The 23554-nt window shown below is 55.2% G+C and overlaps 6 protein-coding genes across 6 annotated transcripts; 3 read left to right on the forward strand and 3 right to left on the reverse strand.

Moving 5' to 3' along the window:
• Nucleotides 1–347: 347 nt before the first annotated feature.
• CH63R_13267 (Peptide synthetase) lies at nucleotides 348–10438 on the forward strand (the record flags this gene model as incomplete). Its single annotated transcript, XM_018308241.1, has 7 exons — nucleotides 348–474; nucleotides 544–3897; nucleotides 3957–6643; nucleotides 6726–8691; nucleotides 8753–8806; nucleotides 8872–10190; nucleotides 10253–10438. 7 exons carry the CDS (start codon nucleotides 348–350, stop codon nucleotides 10436–10438), a joined length of 9693 nt encoding a protein of 3230 aa, XP_018152658.1.
• A 294-nt stretch (nucleotides 10439–10732) lies between these two features.
• Nucleotides 10733–11842, reverse strand: CH63R_13268 (Alternative oxidase; the record flags this gene model as incomplete). Its single annotated transcript, XM_018308242.1, has 1 exon — nucleotides 10733–11842. One exon carries the CDS (start codon nucleotides 11840–11842, stop codon nucleotides 10733–10735), a length of 1110 nt encoding a protein of 369 aa, XP_018152659.1.
• Nucleotides 11843–15364: 3522 nt separating this feature from the next.
• On the forward strand, nucleotides 15365–16179 carry CH63R_13269 (uncharacterized protein; the record flags this gene model as incomplete). The annotated part of the gene is made up of 2 exons (XM_018308243.1): nucleotides 15365–16069; nucleotides 16126–16179. The coding sequence occupies 2 exons, from the start codon at nucleotides 15365–15367 to the stop codon at nucleotides 16177–16179; spliced, it is 759 nt and encodes a 252-aa protein (XP_018152660.1).
• Nucleotides 16180–16385: 206 nt separating this feature from the next.
• Nucleotides 16386–18725, reverse strand: CH63R_13270 (Fungal specific transcription factor; the record flags this gene model as incomplete). Its single annotated transcript, XM_018308244.1, has 4 exons — nucleotides 16386–16642; nucleotides 16701–17191; nucleotides 17251–17919; nucleotides 17977–18725. 4 exons carry the CDS (start codon nucleotides 18723–18725, stop codon nucleotides 16386–16388), a joined length of 2166 nt encoding a protein of 721 aa, XP_018152661.1.
• A 665-nt stretch (nucleotides 18726–19390) lies between these two features.
• On the forward strand, nucleotides 19391–20862 carry CH63R_13271 (Major facilitator superfamily transporter; the record flags this gene model as incomplete). The annotated part of the gene is made up of 3 exons (XM_018308245.1): nucleotides 19391–19420; nucleotides 19484–20652; nucleotides 20715–20862. The coding sequence occupies 3 exons, from the start codon at nucleotides 19391–19393 to the stop codon at nucleotides 20860–20862; spliced, it is 1347 nt and encodes a 448-aa protein (XP_018152662.1).
• Nucleotides 20863–22263: 1401 nt separating this feature from the next.
• Nucleotides 22264–22641, reverse strand: CH63R_13272 (Eukaryotic translation initiation factor 3; the record flags this gene model as incomplete). The annotated part of the gene is made up of 1 exon (XM_018308246.1): nucleotides 22264–22641. The coding sequence occupies one exon, from the start codon at nucleotides 22639–22641 to the stop codon at nucleotides 22264–22266; it is 378 nt and encodes a 125-aa protein (XP_018152663.1).
• Between the last annotated feature and the right edge of the window lie 913 nt (nucleotides 22642–23554).

The raw sequence follows: 23554 nt of genomic DNA on the forward strand, positions 1-23554 counted from the left end.
AGTTGGTTCTCGGTCCGAGACGCAGCGTCAATCGGTGCGCCAAACCCGTCCCTTGCCGCCCCTCCCCCCCTCCCCGGCCCCATGGAATCGCCATGGCTGAAGGCCGTGTGGCCAGGTGTATTAGCGATTGCTGATGCTGGTTTTGTTTCTGAGATTAGCTACATTCGGTAGACTGCAAGCCATCTCGTTGTCGTTCTGGTCTTGGAGTGTTCGTTCTAGTCTTGGAGCGAATAGACATCTGACGAAAGTGTGCACGAGTCGACAGCGTGTTTCTCGCGTCCGTTTCCCACCGCCATCCGTGCGGCGGCCTTCAGCTCCAAGCCATAGTGCCGTTTATACCTCTCAACATGTCAAGCGGTACCGGGATCAGCGACACAAGTGTTGTCACTGAAAAGTTGAGGACCCTGGTCTCCAAGCTTCTAGCCATTCCCCTCGAAAACGTCGATGCTGAAGCTTCTTTTGTTGGCCTCGGAGGTGAGCAATGGAATATCACGCCTGTCTTTTCGTCTCAGACTCACAAAGCTGATTGACGGAAAACTCCAGGTGATTCGTTCAAAGCGGTACATCTTTATCAAAGATGCGCCGACCAAGGCTTGGCTGTTCGGTTCCAAGACATCCTTCACAAGCCATTGATAGATATAGCCTCGCTCGCCGAGTCGTGCCTTGCCAATGGTTCCGACGATGCCACAGGCCGCCACAGAGATGATGGTGACGAAAAGTACCCCCAGATGCCATTCAACTATGACTTTAGCAAGATCTACAGCGAGCTGGAGGAAAAGTACGGGCTCACCTCCGAAGATGTCGAGACCATTTATCCTTGTAGTCCGATGCAAGAAAGCATGTACATTGGTCAAAAGATGAGCTCAAAGCGTCTTTACCGCACTCGCGGCCTTTTCGAGGCGCAATCCGAGTTCGATCCGTCCAGCTTCGAAGCAGCCTGGAACGATGTTGTCCGCCGGCACCAGACTCTCCGAACAGTCTACGTGGAGACTCCAGGTCCAGCTTCTGAGCGACTTCTGGATGCAGTGGTTCTCAAGAAGAGGATGGGCAAGATGACGACAAGACAAGTTGACGATGTCGCCGACGCCAAACACAGGTTTGCCGTCGGAGATCTGGAGAACGAAGACAACGACACGGAGGAATCTCACCATCGAATCACGCTTTACAACACCACTCGAGGGACCCATCGCACCCAGACGCTTCTCCAGGTAGACCTGAACCACTTGACGGTCGACGGCACTTCCTTGATGATACTCATGGACGAGCTTGTCAAACGACTACAAGGCAGCCAGATCGCTGGACCGGCCCCGGGTTACGGGCGATACATTGACTACCTCCAGAACCAAGCCGACGAGAGCGCCGCCCTTGACTACTGGATAGAGTACCTAGACGGCGCAGAGCCCTCCTACTTTCCGACTATGAACGACAAAAAATCGGGTTCGGCAGGCTCCTTTGAGGTGGTGGAAATACCGCTAGACACCATTAGCCTCGACAGTCTTCGAGCCGTCTGCCGCGCCTTCAACGCGACCATATCAAACGCATTGCAGGCCGTCTGGGCACTTGTTCTGAGCACCTACACCGGCGACCCCGACGTCTGCTTCGGTTACCTCTCATCAGGGCGCAGCCTGCCCATCCCGGGGGTGTCCGAGATCATCGGGCCGATGATGAACTTGCTTGTGTGCCGGGTGGGCGGCATCGAGGGCAAATCCCTCGGCGGCCTCCTCGAGAGTGTCCGGGACGACTTCGTCAACGCGTTGCCGCACCAGTGCTTCTCCATCGGCAAGGTGCAACGCATCCTCGGGACCAACGAGACGAAGCTGTTCAACACCATCATGACGTCGTACTACTCTCCCTCCATGTCGAGCAGCACTGACAGCGGTCGCGAGTTCTTCAAGCTGGTTGCATCACACAATGCGTCAGATTTCGATCTCGTGCTCAAGGTCACCTACTCGGACTCGGACATTCGGGTACGCTTGGCGTATTCCACGGCCATATTGTCGCCGTCTATGGCGGAGAACGTCTCGCACACTTTCTCGAGCATCCTCGGCAGACTAATCGACACGCAGGACCCCGATACCCGTGTACAGAGAGTCACCTCCATCAGCCCTTGGGACCTGGATCAAGTCACGGCCTGGAACCATCGAAATACGGCTTCTGCAACACGTCCGGTACCTGTTCATGAGCTCATCGAGAACCAAGCTCTGCTCAGACCTGAAGCACCAGCCATCTACGCTTGTGACGGCGAAATGACCTACCGCGAGTTGGACGAGGCGTCCACAGCGGTTGCTCGTCGTATTCTTGCCCTTGGAATCGGACCAGGTGCATTTGTCGCTCTATGCTTCGAGAAGTCGATATGGTACTCGGTGGCTATGATTGGTGTCCTGAAGAGCGGCAACTCCTTTGTGCCAATCGATGTTTCCAATCCTACGTCCAGAAGAGAGGAGATTCTACAGCAGCTTGGCATCTCTGCATTGGCTGGCTTGATCGTCTGTTCGCGAGACCAAGCACCGTCGCTGAGACCGTTTAGTCGTCATCTTCTGGAACTCGATGGCGAGACGCTTGCTCACATCGCGTCCGCGGATTGTTCGTCATCACTTCCCTCAGCATCTCTGACGGACCCGGCGTACATCATCTTCACCTCTGGGTCTACCGGGAAGCCCAAGGGAGTTGTTGTACAACATGGAGCATATTCGTATGCTGCCCAAGCTCACAGCCCAGGGATCCATATCAACGAGGACTCGAGGGTCTTGCAGTTTGCTTCCTATGGTTTCGACACCAGCATGGAGGACCACCTCACAACCTTTGCCGTCGGCGCCTGCTTATGCGTCCCCTCGGAAGAGGACCGGCTGAACTTGCAAAACTTGGCTTCGTTCACATCCAAGTCAGGGGCAAACTGGGCGCATCTCACACCATCCTTTGCCGAGCTGCTTACACCGACTCTCATGCCGACGATGAAGACCATGGTTCTCGGAGGCGAGGCGATGACTGCCAGGAACATCCGAAACTGGGCTGCGTCTCCGGACACCGAGCTCATCCAGGTTTACGGGCCGTCGGAGTGTTGCGTAACCAGCACCATCAGCCCGGCATTGTCTCTCTACAGCGATCCCACCAACATCGGCTCGGCGGTCCCGGGGTGCAGGACGTGGATTGTCAGGCCTGACGATCCCAACGCTCTTCAAGCCATCGGCGTAGTGGGCGAGCTTCTAATGGAAGGGCCGATTCTCGCAAAGGAATACTTGAACAGTCCGGAGCAGACCAACAACTCGTTCACACAGGGTCTTCATTGGGCACCCGAGAAGAGACTTTACAAGACTGGCGATTTGGTCAAGTACGACTCTTCAGGCCATCTGCACTTCGTCCATCGCCGTGATGGCCAGGTCAAGCTCCGCGGCCAGAGAATTGAGCTGGGAGAGATTGAGAGGCAGATGGCACTCGATCCCCGGGTCCAGCACTGCCTTGCCCTCGTACCGGGGTCGGGACCTTGTGCCACAAGACTGACTGCTGTCATCACGCTCAATGGCCAGTTTGCAGACACTAGCAGTGAGATGTCAACTTCGGGTTCGACGATTGAGCTTCTTAGCACGCCTTGGCTTGAGCACATCAGTTGTATGAGAGACTACCTCCTTGATAGACTGCCACCATACATGAACCCAGAGTTGTGGATCATTCTGACGTTCATGCCAAGGAACTCTTCAGGAAAGTTGGATCGTAAGACGGTCACCAGCTATCTCGAGAACCTGACGCCGGAGGAGTTCGCCGAGATCTTGCCTCGCATGGAAGAAGAGACTTGGGACCGGCCAGGAAGCGAGGCGGAACTCGGCATGAGGCAGATTTGGAGCGAAGTCTTGAACATTCCAGAAGAGGAGATTGGGTGGAACAGCTCGTTCTACTATTTGGGTACGTAAAAGCCCCTTATTAAAAGTTGTGTATTCTGATTGGGAGCTAACGAAGCACAGGTGGCGACTCCATCTCGGCCATAACCATCAGCAGCATGTTGCGGCAGGTTGGCCTCGAGGTATCGACTGCCGACATCCTTCGGTATCGAACCATTGAACGTCTCGCCAGAGCATCAACGCAGTCAACACAGAGCAAACAAACCCAGACTAAGCCTGGAGACAACTCGACAACAACAACAACAACAACGGATTCGTTCGATCTAGCTCCCATTCAACAACTGCACTTCCAAGCCTCGCCAGAAGGTGACGTTCTGGACCAGCAGACTATGGTGGTCAAGGTAACCAGGATCATCGTCCAGGATGAACTACTCAAGGGTATCCGGTCTCTTCTCCAAGCCCATCCGATGTTACGAGCCCGTTTCGAGCGCCGTGACGACAAGTGGACGCAGCGAGTCCCTTCAACATCTGTTGGTGGGGTCAACGACTGCCGTGTACGCTTCCACAACCGCGATGAGCATAACTACGTCCTCGAGTGCATTGCTGAGGCTAGGCTGTCGATACATCTTACCAAGGGTCCTCTCGTCGCCTTCGACGTCTTCGAGACGGCACGGCAGACGCTGATGAGCGTCACCATCCACCACCTTGTCGTGGACACTGTATCTTGGCGCATCCTGTTCCGCGAGCTGGAAGAGTTTCTCCTGCTCGGCAAGCCCGCACGCCAGGAAACGGACTCGTTCCAGTCGTGGTTCTTGGCCCAACAGCAGTTTGCATCGGCCTTGCAGCCGCGAGACGTTCTTCCCCCTGATGTCCAAGTTTCTGCAACAGACTTGGGATTCTGGGGCATGGATGGCAAGAGGAACTGCTTCGGAGACACGGTCTCCCGCACCATCGCCCTTGACGCTGGTCTCACCCAGTCCATGTCTCGAGCATCGGCCAGTTCTGGCGTCAGAACCCTTGACATCATGATTTCCTCCATCATCGAGTCGTTTCTGCAAACATTCGGCCGCTCTCCCTCCGTCTTCACCGAAGGCCACGGACGAGAGCCGTTCTCTCCCCACGTCGATCCCTCCGGCACCGTGGGATGGTTCACCACGTTCTCTCCCGTTGCCGCGCAGCATCGAGACAACATCCTGCGGGAGGTCTGCGGCGCTCGTTCGAGAACCCCACTGAACGGCTTCTCGTACTTTGCGTCCCGGTTCCTCAGCGAGGCCGGTGCCGAGGCTTTCCATGGCCATGACCTGCCGATGGAGGTCACCCTCAACTATCTGGGCGACTTCCAACAGTTTGAAAAGGACGACTCGCTCTTCAAGAGGTGCGATGACGAATTCCAGAAAGCGCTGTCGGAGCTGAGGCGCCAGCAACGCGCAGAGTCTTCGCGATACGCCCTCATTTCACTGTTAGCCGTCACGAAAGACGATCGGTTGTCTATTCAGGTTGAGTGGAACAAGCAGATGGATCATCAGGTCCAACTGGCAGACTGGGTGCTCCGACTGGAGGATGTTCTCAAGCGAACCATCTCCAACCTCTCGGTTTCAGGTCTAGATTCGCCACCACTGTCGCCATCGAACGTGTTGCCTTCTTCCGTCGGTCTTCAACACACCCAACTCAGCAAGGCTCTTGACCTCGCCGTGTCACGCTTCCACTTGCAGCCCGACGACATCGAGGCCGTCTATCCGTGCTCACCCATCCAGGATAGTCTCATGATGTCGCAACTGAAGAATTCTGCCAATCTTTACAGCCAGCATTTCCTCTTCAGGCTCTCTGGACAGGAGTCTATCGACCCCAACAGGCTTCTGGCTGCCTGGAAGCATGTCTGCGCTGCACACGCCATTTTGCGCACGATCTTCCTCGAGAATGAGTCTGGGATGTTCTTACAAGTGGTACTGAGAAACGTGGACTCAGACGTTGAGCTTCTCCGGATGGAGGATGAGCCCGACCTCGTGGCTCTATGGGCGCAACAGTCTCGTTCAGCCGGGCCTGCACCGTTGGACGGTAAAGTTCTCCACAAGCTCCGGATCTACACTGCAAAGGACGGCTCTGTCTACTGTCTTCTGGACAAGAACCATCTCATCACCGATGGCATGACTTCTCGTCTTTTGATCCGCGACTTCCTTGCTGTTTATGACGGCTGTCCAAAGCAAGGGGGTCATCCTTACTCCAGCTACATTGACTACATCCAGCAGCAGGATGCGGCAAAAGTCTCGCAATACTGGAGCAATTACCTGGAGGGAGCACCGACATGTCACTTTCCTAGGCTGTTGCAACAGTCCCCTCCAACAAATCATCGCTCCGAGTTCACTCGAGTCACCGCCGTCATCACGGACAAGACGTCCTTGAAGACAACGTGCCGGAAGTTCGACTTGACCCCGCCTGCAATATTTCAAGCTGCGTGGGCAGTGGTCTTGTTGGCCTACCTGAACTCGGACGATGTTGTCTTTGGTGTTCTTGGCCATGGCAGAGACGTCCCGATCCCAGGGGCGTCGGAGATCATCGGGCCAATGGCCACCATTGTGCCTCTGCGGGTTCGGTTTGAAGGCTCTGGTAAGACGTCGGAGATTCTGCGGCGCGTACAAGATGACAGCATCGAGCACATTTCCAGACAGGCAGTTTCACTGGCTCAGATCGCACACGCCGCCAGTCGTAACGGGAGTGCCATGTTCAACACCATCTTCAACTTCCAGAGGGCCATCACACCCGAGGTGGGGAGGATCAAGTCAGAATTGTTATATTCTCACGACACGAGTGAAGTAACATCTACCCCTCTTTATCCAGTTGATGGTTTTTGTATGTTGCCGTGTGGACATAAGCTGACTTGACTTTCAATTGCAGTACGACATCGCCGTATGCGTGACCGAAGAACAAGGTCAACTTCAGATCACCTTGGAATCGCCGACGCACTTCATGTCGGCAGCCCAAGCAGAGCGCCTTCTAACATCTTATGCAACCGCTGTGCGCTCTATAGCCTCCCATCCAGAAGCACAGGCTCAGGAGCTCGGCCTGGCTACCGACCTGGATCGAATCCAGCTGCGGGCATGGAACCCTGCCAGACTGGAGACCAAACACCAGTGCATCCACAATGTAATCGCGGAAACAACTCACCGTCAACCCTCGAGACCAGCAATATGCTCGTGGGATGGAGATCTATCATACTCGGACCTGGACTCGCTGTCCACCAAACTTGCTGTCCGGCTACAGTCTCTGGGGGCCGGTCCGGGAGAGATTGTGGTCTTGTGCTTCGAGAAATCCCTCTGGGCCATGGTGGCGATGCTCGCGGTTGCGAAATCCGGTGCGGCGTTCGTCCACATCGACATCCAGGGCGCCCCGAAGAGGACAGAGTCTGTGATTATGCAGACCAAGTCGCGCCTCGGCCTCACTTCCACAGCTCAGCATGCGAAGCTAGCGAGTGTTGTCGAGACGGTCATGATCGTCCACAAGACCTCCGTCGAGGAACTTCCCAGCCCAGAGAGCCGCGACCAACCTGTGGCCTCTGCTGACCCTTCGAGCGTTCTCTACGTCATCTTCACTTCAGGTACGACGGGGGTGCCAAAAGGAGTCGTCATCCAGCACAAGTCGTTCTGCTCGGCCGTGGCCTCCAACAGGTCGTGGCTGCAGATCAAGGCCGAGTCCCGGGTGCTGCAGTTCACCAACTACTGCTTCGACGCCTCTCTCGAGGAAATCTTCACGGTGCTCGTGGCCGGCGGCTGCATCTGCATCCCGTCCGAAACAGACCGCCTGTCAGACATCCCCGGGTTCGTAGCGCGGCATCAGGTGAACTGGGCTGCGTTCACGCCATCCTACTTGCGGACCCTCGATCCCGATGAGCTCGAGTCACTCGAATTCATCACTGTCCACGCGGAGCCCATGAGCCAGGACCTCGTGGCCCGCTGGGCCGGCAAGATTCGCATGAGGCCAAGCTACGGGCCGACGGAATGCTCAGTTACGAGCACCGTTGGAGCCCCGTTCACCGTCGACACAGACGCTACCAACATCGGATGGCCGGTCGGTTGCCGCGGCTGGGTAGTCCACCCGGAGAACCACGACATCCTGATGCCGATCGGGGCTGTCGGCGAACTCCTCCTGGACGGGCCGATAGTCGGCAAAGGCTACCTCGACGACGAAGCCAAGACAGCGGCTGCTTTCATCGACCCACCAGCCTGGGCCGTTGAGGTCGAATCTGCGTTTCCAGAGGAGGGCCTCCCGCGCAAGCTGTACAAGACGGGCGATCTTGTCAGCTACGCCGAAGACGGCAGCTTGCTTATCCATCGAAGGAAAGACCACTCGCAAGTCAAGATTCGCGGCCAACGTGTCGAGCTCGGTGAGATTCAGTTCCATTTGGACAATCTTTCGGGCATCATACAACATAGCATGGTTCTCGTGCCGCAATTGGGGCCTCTCGAGGGTCGCCTCGTAGCTGTTGTCAGCTTGGCCGCCACCTCTTCAAAGTCCGAGATAGCAGTCCACGGCCAGAGCATCACCATCATAAGAAAAGAAGACCTGGATTCGGCGCTCTCTCGGAAGCTCGGCAGCATCATGGATGAGATGACTTCGCTTTTGGGGCGGGAACTGCCCCAGTACATGATTCCAGAGACTTGGCTCCTTGTCCAGAGTCTTCCTGTGCAGTTGTCTCTGAAGCTGGATCGTCAGCATGTGGTCAAGTGGGTGAATGGGATTGACGAAAAGACATTGCAAGCCGCGTTGGATGTACACCAGAACGTCGACGCGGGAGACGAGCATTGTTCTCCCACTGAAGAGACGGTTCTCAGGATATGGAAGAGGGTTCTTGGCATCCAGCAAAGTAGGTTGACAAGCAACTGTCACCATGAAAACAAGGGCAATGCTAACTGTGGCACGAGCAGGCCATATATCTCTCGATCAGTCTTTTTTCAGGCTGGGGGGAGACTCCATCTACGGTAAGAATCCGTCCATGCAACTCTACCACGTCCTTGTGACTTGGGCTAACTCTCTATCCGCTCAGCGATGCAAGTGATGCGCCTCTGCAAAGAAGCTGGTCTCCGGGTCACCACCCAAGATGTGCTTGCAAACCCAACGGTCAGGCAGTTGGCATCTGTGGCTTCTCAGGTTCCAGACGGACAAGGCTCGATGCCTACTCCTCCACAATCACCCGACATGTCCTCGTCCCTGACATCTTTCGCCAAACTCGTACTGGGCACCCAAGACAACGTCGAAACCGTGGTGCCGTGCTCGCCATTCCAGCAGAAAATGTATCATGCCTTTTTGAACAACCCGCACAAGCCCTACCTGTTCAACAACCTCGTGTCTCTGAGCAACGTGGACGGGAAGAGGGCATCTGACGCGGACGCTCTTCAGCAGGCATGGCAACAAACGGTACATCGGCATGCCATTTTGAGGAGCGTATTCATCTTCGATGCGTCGTCCAACCAGCTATTCCACAAAATATTGACGGAGCAGAAAGCCGATATTTCAGTCCACGCCGTACGATCCGAGGCCGATGCCACTGCACAAAGTCGACTCCATCTCAATGACGTTCGGTCGAGGCTCTTCAGAGATGACACACCGCCCGTCTCCATCCGCATATTCACCGCTGACGATGGCCAAACATTCGTTCATTTCGTCATGGGACACATTCTGATCGACCACGTCAGCCTGGCCCACGTCTTCTCCGAATTCTCGGCGTTCTACCGAGGCCAGACTCCAGAGCCAGCACTGCCCCCCGCCGGCTTCCATCATTACATCCAACACGTCCGGCAGACCCGTGACTTGGAGGAGAGCAACCGATACTGGGTTGAAGAGCTCCGAAGCGTCGGTCCATGCATGGTTCGTACCGCGTCGGATGTCACAGTCAACTCAGACCCTTACTCCATGGGCTCTGTCGATTTCACGGTGGAGATGACCACTGAGCTTCGGGGGTTCCTCCGGGAGGTTGGAATCACTTTTTCGAGTCTACTACAGTTTACTTGGGCGTTGCTCTTGCATTTCGAGACTGGCCATGGATCCGTGTGTTTCGGACACCTGTCGTCTGACCGAGATATCGACTTCCCGCATGCGGACGAGATAGTCGGGCCTATGCTGTCGATGATGGTGGCTCAAGCTGAACTCGGCGACGCAACAGGAGTCCTGGAGGCTCTTCGGGTATTCCAAGAAGACAGCATCCGGAGCCTGCGGCACAAGACGTTCGACTTGACAGAAGTTGAACGTCGGCTGGGCCGCGGCACGGGTCTCTTCAATACGTTGGTCAACTACCGGAAGGTCAAGTACTCTGACGACGGTACTGCAGTTGACTTCCGGTCGGTTTGGAAACAAGATCCTCACGAGGTGAGTATCAATGTCGTTCTGTTTCCTTTCATCGATCGGCTAACCAACCGCGTGTTTGACAGCAAATACTGGTTCTGGCTTTCAACGAAGGTCGCTCGCAGTTGGATGCCACGCTGACGTATTACGAATCTCTATTCTCCAAGGCATTTGTGACAAGGTTAAGCGAAGAGTACGGTCGCATACTGAAGCTATTGGTTTCTGGTGAGCATCATACAGTTGGGGACCTCAGAGTCGTCCTCGATTCATAGATGTGTCCGGTTAGGGGGGCTGGATTTCATAGTGTAAGAGGTCGGCGCGCCTTTAGTTACTAATTTTCAATTCAGATTTGGCTTCTGAATCTAGATCAACCGGTTTTGTTCCGGAGGTGACGCAGTGGGAAAGCCCTGAAGTTCCCGAGCTCAACATAAGACTTTTCCATTGGATGCCAAAGAATGGTGAAAGTGTCACGTAGCCATCTCATAATCAGCAATTGCTTCTCCAATCCCTCATTTTCTAAACTTTATTAATGAGACAGTGCCCAACTCTCTCAACACTTACAACCTCTATGGCCATAATCCATACACAAAGGGGTCAACATAGGGATAGTCGGCCTCCATGCCCATGATGATGCTGTACTCGTCCCGCAGCAAGTCCGAACCCTCGTTCCCGTAGTCGGCGTACTCGCTCAGCTCGTGCCTCCGCAGAGCAATCGTCCACGGGAAGCTGGAGTGCGCGACGCCCATGAAGGCGCTCGCCCTGAACATGACCAGAAAGTCCACCAGGGCCTGCTGGTCGAAGGTGAGGCCGTCGAGCCGCCGCCTGTCGGGCCCCCGGAGCAGGTCGTGCTTGGTCACGACCTGGACGTCTCTCTTCTTCTTCTCGGGACCCGGCCCGGCGGCGAGGCGCTCGTGCAGTCTCTGGGCGAAGACGTCGACCACGGTCTGGTTCCCGGAGGCGACGTAGACGACGCCGAGCCCCGTGCGCTCCAGGTTCCTGAACTGCTCCTCGAACTGGTCCTCCATGCGCGAGAAGCGCCACTCGTCCGGCGACCACGCGGACGTCGCGTCCTCCTCGAGTCGTAGGTGGGCGCCGTAGAAGGCGCCGGGGTTGATGGCTTTCGTCGGATCGATGGGCAGGCCAAACCTGGCCTTGAGTTCGAACAGGATTTTGGCTGCCAGGGCGCGCGTGTCGTTCCGGAACGAGAGGATCTTGCCGAACTCATGCACGAAGGCGTCGCCGTCGTCACGGACGGGATACTCGAGGAACGACTGCTCGAGCTTGACGTGTACCGGGGCATCGGGTCGAAGGCGGTCCCCGACGGACATCTGGTCCAGCCACTTGTCGAAGGATTGCCGCCACATTTCGGGGTGTCTCAATCCCTCGCGAGGGTGGTCCGGCTCGAACTGGTCTCCCAGCAGGCTCAAGGGCTCCCCTATCCGCGTGTTGTAAGAAGGAAAATCCGCAGCGCGTTCGTACACGCGCATGCCGGGACATCCTTCGGTCAAGTGCGTAATGAAGGTCTCGCGATCCAAAAGGTAGTCGAGCGGCACCTCGGTGGCTGTCTCGATATCGGTGATGTCTTTGGCGTTCCGCAGTGCCATTGAAGGGACGACGACGGCGCCTCCGCCGTGGATGGCGTATCGGACGCATTTGAGGATCTGGTTCCGTACCATCCCGATGCCGCCGTGTTGCCCCTCGCAGCTGAACAGCAGCCCGGGACGGAACCGAGTAAGTCAAAGCACCCACTTTTGGGCCACCCCCACATATGGGCCACCCAAAAATGCCTCATCACCAACCTCCTCCTTCATCCTCCTCCAACTTCAAACTATCACATCTTTTTCCAACCTTATGCAAATGGCCTCATCTTTTTAGGGCACCTTATTCTAGGCATTATGAGCCAGTATACAGAAAATGAAGTCAATCAAGCGCTTGAGGCCATTTCGAACGGTCAGAGTGTCAGGAAGGCTGCCCAGCAGTATGGTGTGCCAAGGTCTACCCTTCAGCATCGTCTTCAAGGCACCCAGGCAAGGGCAGCAGCATTTTCTGACCTGCAGAGGCTCACAGTGAGCCAGGAGGCCAAGTTGGCTGAATGGGTGCGAATCCAGCATGCCCTTGGGCTTCCTCCAACCCATCAACAAGTGAAGCATTTTGCAGAAAGAATCCTTCATGCCATAGGGGATACCCAACCTATAGGGAGAGGCTGGGTCCAGGCCTTTATAAGGAGGAATCCATCAGTCAAGGTCAAGAGAAGTTGCCCTATTGATTCAAGACGTGTTAATGGGGCATCTACTGAGGTCATCAGGGACTGGTTCAAGCATCTCGCCATACCAGAGATCATCAGCATCAAACCAGCCAACAGATATAACATGGATGAGACTGGTATCCTTGAGGGCCAGGGATCTAATGGGCTGGTGCTGGGGATGTCTGAGGCGAAGTCTATCCGCAAGAAACAGCCTGGATCAAGGGCATGGGTGTCTATTATTGAATGCATCTCTGCCCTAGGCCACAGACTTCATCCCCTTATTATAGATAAGGGTAAGACAGTCCAGCAGCAGTGGTTTCCTCTAGATCTTAGCCCTTATGAAGGCTGGCAATTCACAGCAACTGAAAATGGCTGGACAACAGATGCTACTGCAGTTGAATGGCTGCAGAAGGTGTTTATCCCTCAGACTGTCCCTCAGGGCAAGGGGGATAAGGAGGAGGCTAGACTATTGATCCTGGATGGGCATGGGAGCCACACAACGACTGACTTTATGTGGTTGTGCTATATAAACAACATCCATCTATTGTTCTTACCGCCACACACCTCCCATGTCCTCCAGCCACTTGATCAAGCAGTCTTCAGCCCTCTTAAGGCAGCCTATAGGAAGGAGCTTGGATACCTTAGTCTATGGAATGACTCTACTATTGTAGGCAAGAGGAACTTCCTAGGCTGTTATTATAAGGCTGCCCTTGCAGGTATGACGATGCAGAACATCAGAAGTGGTTGGAAATGGACAGGGTTATGGCCTGTCTCTATGGCGAAGCCTCTGATGAGCTCCCTCCTACTCCCAACAACACCAAAGCCATCAGCATCGTCAGATCAGGTCAGCAAAGGGCAGTCTAGGGGCAAGGAAGCTGAAGGATGGGCATCTGCGTCGTCTGCAGTGGCATGGTCGACGCCAAGGAAGATGAAGGATCTGTCTGGCCAACTGAAGCTATTCACAGAGTTGGATAATGATGCGCATACCCAACGCCTCCTTTTCATGAAGGTGAAAAAAGGCTTCAGCGAGCAGGCCTATGAGCTGGCCACTGCCCAGCATAAGCTGGAGCTTCTGCAGGCCCAAGTTACCAACACTGCAGTAAGGAAAAGGAAGGCAGTTCAGATCAACCCAAACACTAAGTTCGCCAACATCAAAGACATCCAGAAGGCTCAGGTTGAGGCTGGCGATAAAGAGGATATCACAGATGAGTCCAGCGAGGCTGATTTACCTAGTGAGGCTGAAAGCTGTATTGTGGTGGCATCTAGGTGCAGTCAATAGTTAATTGAACATACTGGTGTCGATGGGAATACCCTCATTTTTGGGTGGCCCATATGTGGGGGTGGCCCAAAAGTGGGTGCTTTGACTTACGAGAACATACTTGTCGAATGGGCCCGTAGTCGATTGGGGCCGGGAACTCGACGCCCATGGCTTGTCGGACGAACGCGCTCTCTGCATGTTGCTGGCTTGGCGCCTCGTCAAAGAAGGATAAGACCAGATCGGATAGGACTTCATGGACGCCCAAGAGACGCAGACTCCAGACGAAAAGAAGGATGACGGCGAGGGAGAACACCACCAATGGGCGTGCTTGAAAAAGCATGGCCGTCGTTGGAATCAAACAAGAGGGAACCACCGCTACAAACAGATACGGAAGCGAGTGGCCAAGAGACGCCAAGAGATCAACTCCATATGGTTATGTTTTTATTCTTCCTGAAAAAGAACGGGTGGTGGAGGGAAACCAAACCCCCCTCAACGTTGTATTATTGGGGACGACGGGGAACGACTGGTGTTGTGACGCAGTTTCAGTCATGTTTCAAACCACTGATGGATCGGCGGCGCTGGACATGACGGCTCTAATCCATTTTCAAGTCTCAAAAGTCGGGCGTCGGTGGACATCGTCGGGCACTTCAACTCAGGAAACGAGGGTGGGAATGTGTGGTATCGTGACTGAAAACTCACATAGAGTGCCTAGCTGCTAGTAAGTAAGTAGTATGCACAGTCGAGACGTAAATGTGAGCCACGAAGGGCCTTCGCGGTGACTGTCAAAAGTCTAATCGAACACATCGTCCTGTGCCCTCCATGCTGGCCCCCGTCTCGGTTCGTCGGCACGAGCCCCCCCACGTAAAACAATATCATCACATCATCATCAACCACATCATCGGCACGAGTCATTCCCCGCAAGTCATGTTCAAAGGTGTCTTCATCTTTTCTTCAGGGTCCTCCTCGCCTCTTCAAGCCCGAAACTTTCTGTCCTGTGTTGCATGAGGGGTTATCGAAAGACCCCATTGTGGAATGCGCAAATCTTGCACTCTGTTTGATCTCGGAGTGGTCTATAAGTGCTTAACATTCAGTCTGGTCAAAGCTCTACCGACTCGTCCCTGTCCAGCCTGCCACTGGAAGTTAGTAGTAGTGCGATAAATTGCCATGCTTGTGTTTTTTATCTTCTTGGAATCTTGTTTCGGACGGCAGTGTTCTGTCAAGGTGGTGACAGTGCTGCGTCGATATGGTTCGGTCCGGGAAGAGAGCATCGGTCCGGGGCCGGTCTTTGACGTCGGTCCGCCCCCCGCAATAGATAAATCAAATGGCACTCGTGGATGCGTGACTGCTTGCCGGCCCAGCTGTTCAATCCCTCTCCCCCATTTGGTTAAGCAAAAGACGGAGGGTTTTGCTTGCTTGTGCTGTTGATTCGAGATCTACAGGCAGCTGATATCTCCGTAGTTTAGACAGCGTATGCGCTGCATCGGCCTCGTTTATTTGCGAAAAGGGCGCTTTCGAGTCTCGACAGGCCATGACATGCAGCTGAGCAAGAAACATTCGGGCGTTTCTTCAACTGCACATACGCTTTCGTGTCGAGGAGGTTACCAATCTTAGCAGCACCGCCCTCTGCCCTGTGCTGCAACCCCCTCCATCGTCATATCCAGAGTCGTTTTCCACCCACACAACCCACTCATCATCATGCCATCGACTTCGAACAGGCACGAAGAGAAGCACTCGCTCCTCAAGGATGAGACCGAGGACGATTCCTGCCTCGAAGGCTCCTCTAGGGCACCATCGGTCGACCAGGAGTCCGGGGCCGTCAACGTAAAGAAAAGCCTACTGTGGCGTTCCATCGACCCGGCCTGGAAGTCGTGGTCCCTCGTCGTCCCGCCCGTCCTCGTCTACCTCATCCTCTCCTACCTCGCCTTCTTCCCCTCGTGCGAGACATGCCCGAAGAAGATGGACATGTCGGGCTACGTCTGCGCCCCGAACGGCGCCCTGCCCCAGATCGCCCGCGAGCGGAACTGCGAGTTCGACACCATGTCGTTCAAGTGGTGGCCCAAGGAGCCGACGACGCACAAGGACAACGTCGCCCTGGTCAACGAGTTCCACGCCGAAGGGCCATGGCACCGGTACTACGACAAGGGCGGCAAGCACGAGATACCGCCCACGACCGAGGTCCTGACCGCCGGCTGGGTGTCGAGGAGGGAGCACACCTTCCACTGCATGTACACCTTGCGGCAGACGCATCTCTGGATCACCCTGGGCTACGACCCGCCCTTCAACTACACCCACACCATCCACTGCACCAAGTACCTGATGGACACCATTCTGGAGAACCCGCCAAAGGACTTTGATGAACTAAATGTGCACGGAACGCCGTGGCCAGAGCATCCAGCCATTGTGAGTGTTTGAAACTGTGAAGGCTCATTGGACACCTGCTTACATTTGCTTGATAGGTTAAGCCTTACTATCCCTGCAAGCAAGAAGGTCTCAGCTGCGAATCCTGGTGATTGTCAAGAGTTAAAAGTGCCGGCTTTTGAGAACTCCACGCCACTACCAGTTTGGGGGGTCTAGATAGACAGTCCTCGTCTGCTTCAGCCCAACGCACCGCACAGATTCTGTGCAGTGTGACCTTATGCCAGTCTATCTACCACAAGAGAGAGTAGACCCCAAATTCTGAAGAAAAATAAACCTTGATACATTTGCATTGCGTTCCTCAACCATTGCTTCCACCGTCAATGGCCTCCTGGACATGCAAAGGCAGGCAGAACGCCGTGGAGAGCCCGACTCGGTAGAACTCGCTCAGCTGCGAGAAGGAGAGGCCCAACATCGGGAACGCCCTGCTCTGGTCTCGGAGCAGACGCCGCCAGTTGTCGAGGATGTCCTTGCTCCTGCGTGCGCTCTCCGGGCTCGGCGCCTGCACGACCAACATCACGATGAAGCTCGACGCCGCGACGAAGCTCAGCTGTGACCCTGTAGGTAGCAACGTCAGTCTTTGAGGTCTGTCTCGTCTCGTCTTATTGTGACGTACAAGAGTGCCAGAACTCGCCCATTTGTCTGGACGACAGCTTGAACACGAAACCCACGAGGCATTTGGCCCATGCCAGGGCGCCCTGGTAGAGCTCGATGATGGTTGCGTCGTGGACCTCGACGCCGCCGTCGCCGAGGTCCAAGGAGATGTCGCAGAGGTCGTCAATGTCCCAGCTAAAGTCTTGGAGCGAAAGGCCCGTCCCCTCCGCCGGCTGCTCCTCCTGGTCGACGTCTATGATGGGCGGCGGCGGTTGAGAGCGGACGGTAGGGCGGAGCACGGCCCGCCAGACGTACGTGACGAGGATCAAGTACGCGAATTGCACGGACGACGGGTCGTTGTCCAAGGCCGGCTTCGTGGCGTTGGTTTCCTCGAGGATGTGTTCGAGGCCCGGGATGTTGGCCCGCCATATGTTGAGGGCGTCGAACGCCGTTCGAGCCGCCTGGATCGATCCCGTGAGGTCCTCTGCCAGCTTCTGGCATGACTGTAAGGAGCTACGATTGTTAGTCTTGAAAAGTTTCAGTGTCTCACAACCCAAGGTCTTTGGACGTACTATAGACTGCGCTGTAGAGAGTCCGCGATGAGTGCCAGGTTGGCCATGTGCACGAACGGCATCCTATGCCACGGCAGCGGGTGCTCGACTTCTGAAGAACGAAGGACGAAATCGGCAGAGTCCAGCTGGCTGACGTCCCATTCTCCTTGCTGGATGTACGGAGGCCGGCCGCCCAGCAACGAAAAGAACTTGTCTTCGATGTAGACTGCCCACCACAGCCTCCGCCGGAGTCTCTTCTCGTAAGCCGGGATGCCCATCATCCTGCACTCCAGGTGCAGCCCAAGGTTATGAGCCAGGCCGACCATGGTCCCCATCAGGGGCCACATGGCAGCAGTGTCTGCCACGGCGTACTGGTTCGAGTCCTCCTTCGTCCTGTGAAGATACAGAAGCATAGCTTGCAGAACCGAGAGATGCGGCCTCTGTAGATTCTGGAGAAAGGAGCTCTGGGCGATTCGCCAGACTTCGCCGCAGGGTACTCTCTCGTACATGAGGGGCACCACAAGGTGCTCGTCGGCCGATGCGAAGGGAAGGGCCGAGCCGTATATCGCGGCCAAGAGATGCGTCGGTATGCTGTTGAGGGTCTCAATGTCCGGGAGTTTCTCCATCGACGTGAGTCCGAGGCATTTTCTGGACACGATTGGGAGCGTCGGGAAGACATGTTGATGGAAGCTGGTGTGTATTCATTATGAGCATCGGCATTCACTCCAAGAAGGGCACCGCACTCACAGTCTCATCAAGCGAACGCCGACAAACGGCGGAATAAGCAGCTCAAGCTGACGACGCAGGTCCCTGGTCTCGGCCCCTGGACCCTCAACAGGCGCATCCGCAGCCACGTCGTCTGAAGTGAGGATGAAGTGGACGGGAATCTTGTCAAAGGTGGGCACGCCGCCCGCGTTCCGGACGTGGTACTTGTAGAAGCTCTGCAGGCCGAGCTCGTCGAAGCGGAGGTGCCGCAGCAGCCATGGATCCAGGCCGGAAGAGCCCCCGAGGAGCATCGCGCTGCACCCCCGCATCTGGTCGAGGCTCTGCGAGATTTGCGTCGCGGGACGGGCTTGGGGCAGGCCGGCGAACGGGGTGTTGGTCTCCAGGGTTTCCGAGAACGGTTCGCGGGCGGTCTGGTTCGGCTCGAAGGGGTGCTGTGCTGCCGGGACCGGCGTCTCTTCCGTTGGAGAGGCCGCGGAACGTGAGGCCCGAGTGGGAACCGACAGGTCGGTACGGCTGGTTGTTGGAGAGCTGTCTTCATGCCACGCTTTCGGGCGGTTCAACGTCTTGGCCTGTGTCCGCTTGCGTGGTTTGCCGGTAAACGTGCAGTCCAGCTGGCTCTGCTGACATCGCCGGCAGGCCGTCTGGTTCTCCTCCTGCTGGCATTTGAGCTTCATGCTTCGGCAGCGGTCGCATGGTCTCTGACGTTTCCGCGACCGGTATTGCCGGGGAGTCTTCGTGACAGGGTCGTGTGGCAGGGTCGTCGAAGACATGGCCGCAACTCACCAAGGTCCTCGACTCTCGAGTCGCCGCTGGGAGGGGCAGGGTGAAGGGCCGGGGGGTTCGCCGAAGTCTGTGTTAGTTACCGAGCTCACACGGCGTTCAGCTCCGCTAGTTGCAGATTCGCCGGCGTCTTTGGCCGGCGGATGGACGGAGCGACGGTTATTTGACTGGCGCGTCGTTGGGTCAATGACTCGATGAAAGTCAAAGATGCGAGGACAAGCAACGCTTAGACGACCACGTTTCGGCGAACTTTGTCGGTGGGGTGAGTCTGAGTCGGCGAAAAGGTTCAACCTTTCTGCTGAACATCAGACACTTAGTCATCTACATTGGCCGAGTTCTGCAGGGGGCAAAAGTGTTGTCAACATCATTGGATCGGCCAACTGCTATCAATGATTTCGCCGAAGAGGGTTCGGTGGGATATTCACACAACAGTTCCCCATTGAATCAATGCAAGTTGGCGTATTATTTCTTACCTGCTCTCAGAAGGAGAAGAACCATTGCATTGCTCTGTTCACCTTAATCCTTCGTCTCGACTCTCATACTTCGTTTGTTGAGAACCATTGATACGCGATACTCTTCTTCAAAACCGACCCTTAGACCCTGGTTTCTTTCTTCCTCGATACCAGCTTGGGTGACTTTGGTCCCACGGAAAATAATGTTTAAATGTTTCCAGTCACAGACAGCGGTAGGTTCGTTTCCACATCAACGCTCACATTCCACGCAACGCTGACCATCTGGGAATACCCAGCAGACGGAGAAGGGCACGCGACAGACAAACAGCCCCTTTCGAGCAGCACGAGCCCACGACGATGCATACACATCCACAGATGAGCCCGGCCAGCCCGGCACGCCACCAGAGGAGTATTACCCCGAGGGCGGACGAGCCGCGTACCTGGTCGTCCTCGGGGCCTTCTGCGCCATCATGGGCGGGCTCGGCCTCATGAACAGCATCGGCGTCTACCAGTCCTGGATCGCCAGCCACCAGCTGCGGGACCTGGACCACGGGACCCTCGCCTGGATCTTTGGCCTCTTCAACTTCATGGTCTTCTTCTGCGGCATCCAGATCGGGCCCGTCCTCGACGTGTACGGGCCGGCGTGGCTCATGGTCACCAGCCTGGCGCTGTACGTCGCGGCTTTCGTCTCCCTCGGGTACTGTCGGGAGTATTGGCACTTCGTCCTTGTCATAGGCGTCGTCGCAGGAGCTGCTACCTCCATCGTCTTCGTGGTGCCCGTCGCCGTCATCGGCCAGTACTTCCAGAGAAAGAGGGGAGCAGCGACGGGCCTGGCCATGTCGGGAGGCAGCCTTGGTGGTGTCGTCTTCCCCCTTATTCTCGACGCGTTGGGCGATGACATTGGCTTCGCCTGGACGACCCGTGTCATCGGCCTCGTCACCGTCTGCCTGCTACTCGTGGGCTGCATCCTGCTGCGTCCGCGGCCGGGCTTCCGCAGGCATCACGCGGCCACGAAGAACATTCTCCCGGACTTCCGCATTCTCCTGCACCCGGCCGTCAACCTGATGACGCTGGGGGTCTTCTTCATCGAATGGGGCTTCTTCGTCGGGCTAGAGTACATTGCGTCGTACGCCCTGGCGAACGGCATCAGCGAGCGGCTCTCGTACCTTATGGTCGTCTTCCTCAACGCCGGCTCGTTCCCCGGGAGGTGGCTGCCGGGCCTCGTGGCCGACAGGTTCGGGCGGATGAAGACCATGATCGTGACGAACCTGCTGTGCATCGTCGCCATGCTCGCCATCTGGCTGCCGGCCGACGGCAACGTCGTCGCCGTCATTGTCTTCTCGGTCGTGTTCGGCTTCGCCAGCGGCAGCAACATCAGCCTCGTGCCTGTCTGCGTGGGCGAGTTCTGCTCCACGCAAGACTACGGACGGTACTACTCGACGGTGTATACCGTTGTAAGCCTAGGGTAAGCTGCCATTCCGCCGTACTGGGGCGCGAACCGTGGAAATGAGACTAACCTGGAGCTAGAGCGTTGACCGGCGTGCCGATTGCCGGCAAGATACTCGCGCAATCCAATGGCGCTTATTTCGGGCTGATCATCTTTGCTGGTGTGTCGTACGTAGCCGGTGTCATTTGCTTCCTCGGCCTCGTCGTGTTTAAGAAGCGTTTGCTATAGAAGTCAAAGCGCGACCAAAATACAGCCAGATGCCAAGGGCGAAATCCAGGTAGAGCTTTAAATAATTGGAGAACTAACAGAAAAACAAGTTACTTTAATTGTGAGTAGTTAATGTGCAGTATATTATATTACAGCTCGTAACCAGCCATAGATTCTAAAACGTGCAAAGTCCTTAAATTGAAAAAAGTAGGTTAGAGGCTGCAATTCATGGGAATACAACTTCTACAGGTGGTTACACGTTACGGAGCTGTATATGTGGAGGGTCAAGCTATGTGTCACAACCTAATTCAGGGTTTTAAAACTAGGACATCCCCTACAAAGTATCTAATAGTTACAGGAAAGATATAAGTTACGTAGATGACTTAGCCTAATCCTTTCTGCTAGTAAACATCTGTGGATGATATAGCCAGCACAAGGAAAGATAACCCCTTTGACGTCGTGGAACTGTTGAATCTGCTGTTATAGATAAGCAAGCATCTACAAGGGCCGATGTACAGAAAAAAAGCACTTATACCAGGCCGTACTATTTGAACGTGGATCCGTGAGAGACTGTTCTCAACAAAAAAAAAAAAAAGGTTACTAATGATGAGCTGGTCGAAGTTGATCAATAATCCGTTTTACAGTCCAGCCAGATGTTTTGAGATCTAGGCAGCCTTACGTCAAAGGGGGTAGGGTAATCTTTTCCTTCCCGTTGACCACATCGTCCTCTGATGTTCATTAATCGCCTCAAGGGAAAGTTGTAAATGTGATGGTTTTTTACACTCGTCGCCCCTTAATCCTGTGGGTCATGCAAACGTATAACACCGCAAAGACAAGACAAGTATCCATATCGATCCTAAATAGGGGTTATGTCCGCTGAATCCGTCTAGAACCATGTCCGAGACTGACGATCTCCATGCAGAGATATGCCTCAGTAGAAGGTGATGGAAGAAGCTGGGGTTTGAGCAGTCACTCGGTCATCGCCAGAAAGACGTCAATTTAAATACCCTGATCCGTGGTAGTTCAACCCTCTCAGGCCACACAGTTATCCAAGACTACGGATGAATGTTGTTCTCTTTTGGTGCATGGTACAATTTGTCGTCGAGACCTTTGCCCTGGCCTTGCCATGGCCTCGCCTGGATGGGGCATGACGAAGTGCGCTGGTCGCATCACTAGAGAGGCAGGGGGGGGGGAATGTTTCCGGCTTGATCGTTGTCTATGAGATAAATGTACTCAAATAAGACAGATGTTCCCGCCCCTCTGCCTTTTCCAATAACTTCAGCAAGTGGCATTCAGGGAACATAACCCTCCCGGCTTCGATATCAGCATCCGGGAGGGGGGGGATTACGAATAGCCGCATGCTCTACGCAACGTGTGCTTCAGGCAGCTCCTTTCACAGACTTGTATCGTCACTGTACCCTCTCAAACCACGGCAGGGCACATATACCATACCTGAACGCCCGCAAAACATGTTGTGTCCGGCCCTGCTCGCGCGACGTCCCCGTACACCGATTCACCGAGCGCCCCCCGCAAGACCATTCCGGGGCAGCGTTGTCCTTCACGCTCCCAGTAGTCCAAGGCCTCCACCATCCGGGATTGGTGCTCGGCAGGGTGTCTCCCAGACAGCATGAGAAAGTGGGCGAATTCGACGTTCAGGCTGGCTTCCCTCTTCATACCGGGCCGGAGGAAAAGTTCAGCGAAGACGTCCACATTGTATCCCCATGTAACTGGTTCTGGGCCCCACCATGCCCTCTCCTCAGCCCAGTCTTGATGCTTGGGTAAGCTGTAGAGCTGCTCCATGGCACTGAACGAGATGTACCAGAATGAGCGGTCGTGCTCAAAATCGGGAAAAGGCCAGCTGTCGAGGTTATCCAGGTCCGGTATGTCGGTTTTGTTGTTAGCCCAGTAGCAGGCCTCTTGCCACTCCACTCCAGAAGACCCCTCCACCGGATCCGGATGTGAAAACAAGGCATACAGCCATCTCTCGGCTAATTCTCTCGGCTGATTCTGTGTGACGGCCCAAAGTGTAAGATATATTGCAATCTCTCCGGCCAGGCACGCTCGTCCGGTTGCCCTAGGTCCATCGTCGACCGGTCCCATCAATGATCTCTGCCGAACTTGTTGTAGCTCCCGTGCGATGTCATCCTGAGCTGATGTATCGAATTCCTCATCAATTGAAACGGTCATCTCTCTCAGCAACAACGGCCAAGAGCGAATGCGATCCCAACTATTCAGCATACCAAGAAGGGATGTTAAAGTTGTGGGAGTCTGGCCGTTCTGCAGGATCTCTTGGGCGACCTGATGCAGTAGGTACGTTGGTGGTCTAGCGGAAATTAATTTCAACCCGATGTAAACGGATTGTAACCTTGTTTCAGGCATTGTTTCGTGTCTTGGCACGAAAGCATACAAGAGATTTCTGGCGTGGTTCGAATGGTGACTGCCAGGGAAGCAGTATTCAACCACTTCTGCGATACGTCGCCGCGCGTTCCGGGTCAGAACATCGTCCTCGCCCAGTTTCTCAGACCTGAGTTTATGGCCATATAGCATGTATCCCACTGCCTCGTCACAGTCTTCCTTTGCCGAACCAAGGCCCAACCACGCACCGGCTGTAGCGGGATGCTTTGGTCCGACTACTTGGGTACGCGCCTTTACCAGCCATGCATACCAAGCTTCAGATAGACTGTATGAATCTGGGATAAGAGACCATGCATAA

Source organism: Colletotrichum higginsianum, chromosome 9 (genome assembly GCF_001672515.1).
Source record: "Colletotrichum higginsianum IMI 349063 chromosome 9, whole genome shotgun sequence".
Taxonomy (NCBI): domain Eukaryota; kingdom Fungi; phylum Ascomycota; class Sordariomycetes; order Glomerellales; family Glomerellaceae; genus Colletotrichum; species Colletotrichum higginsianum.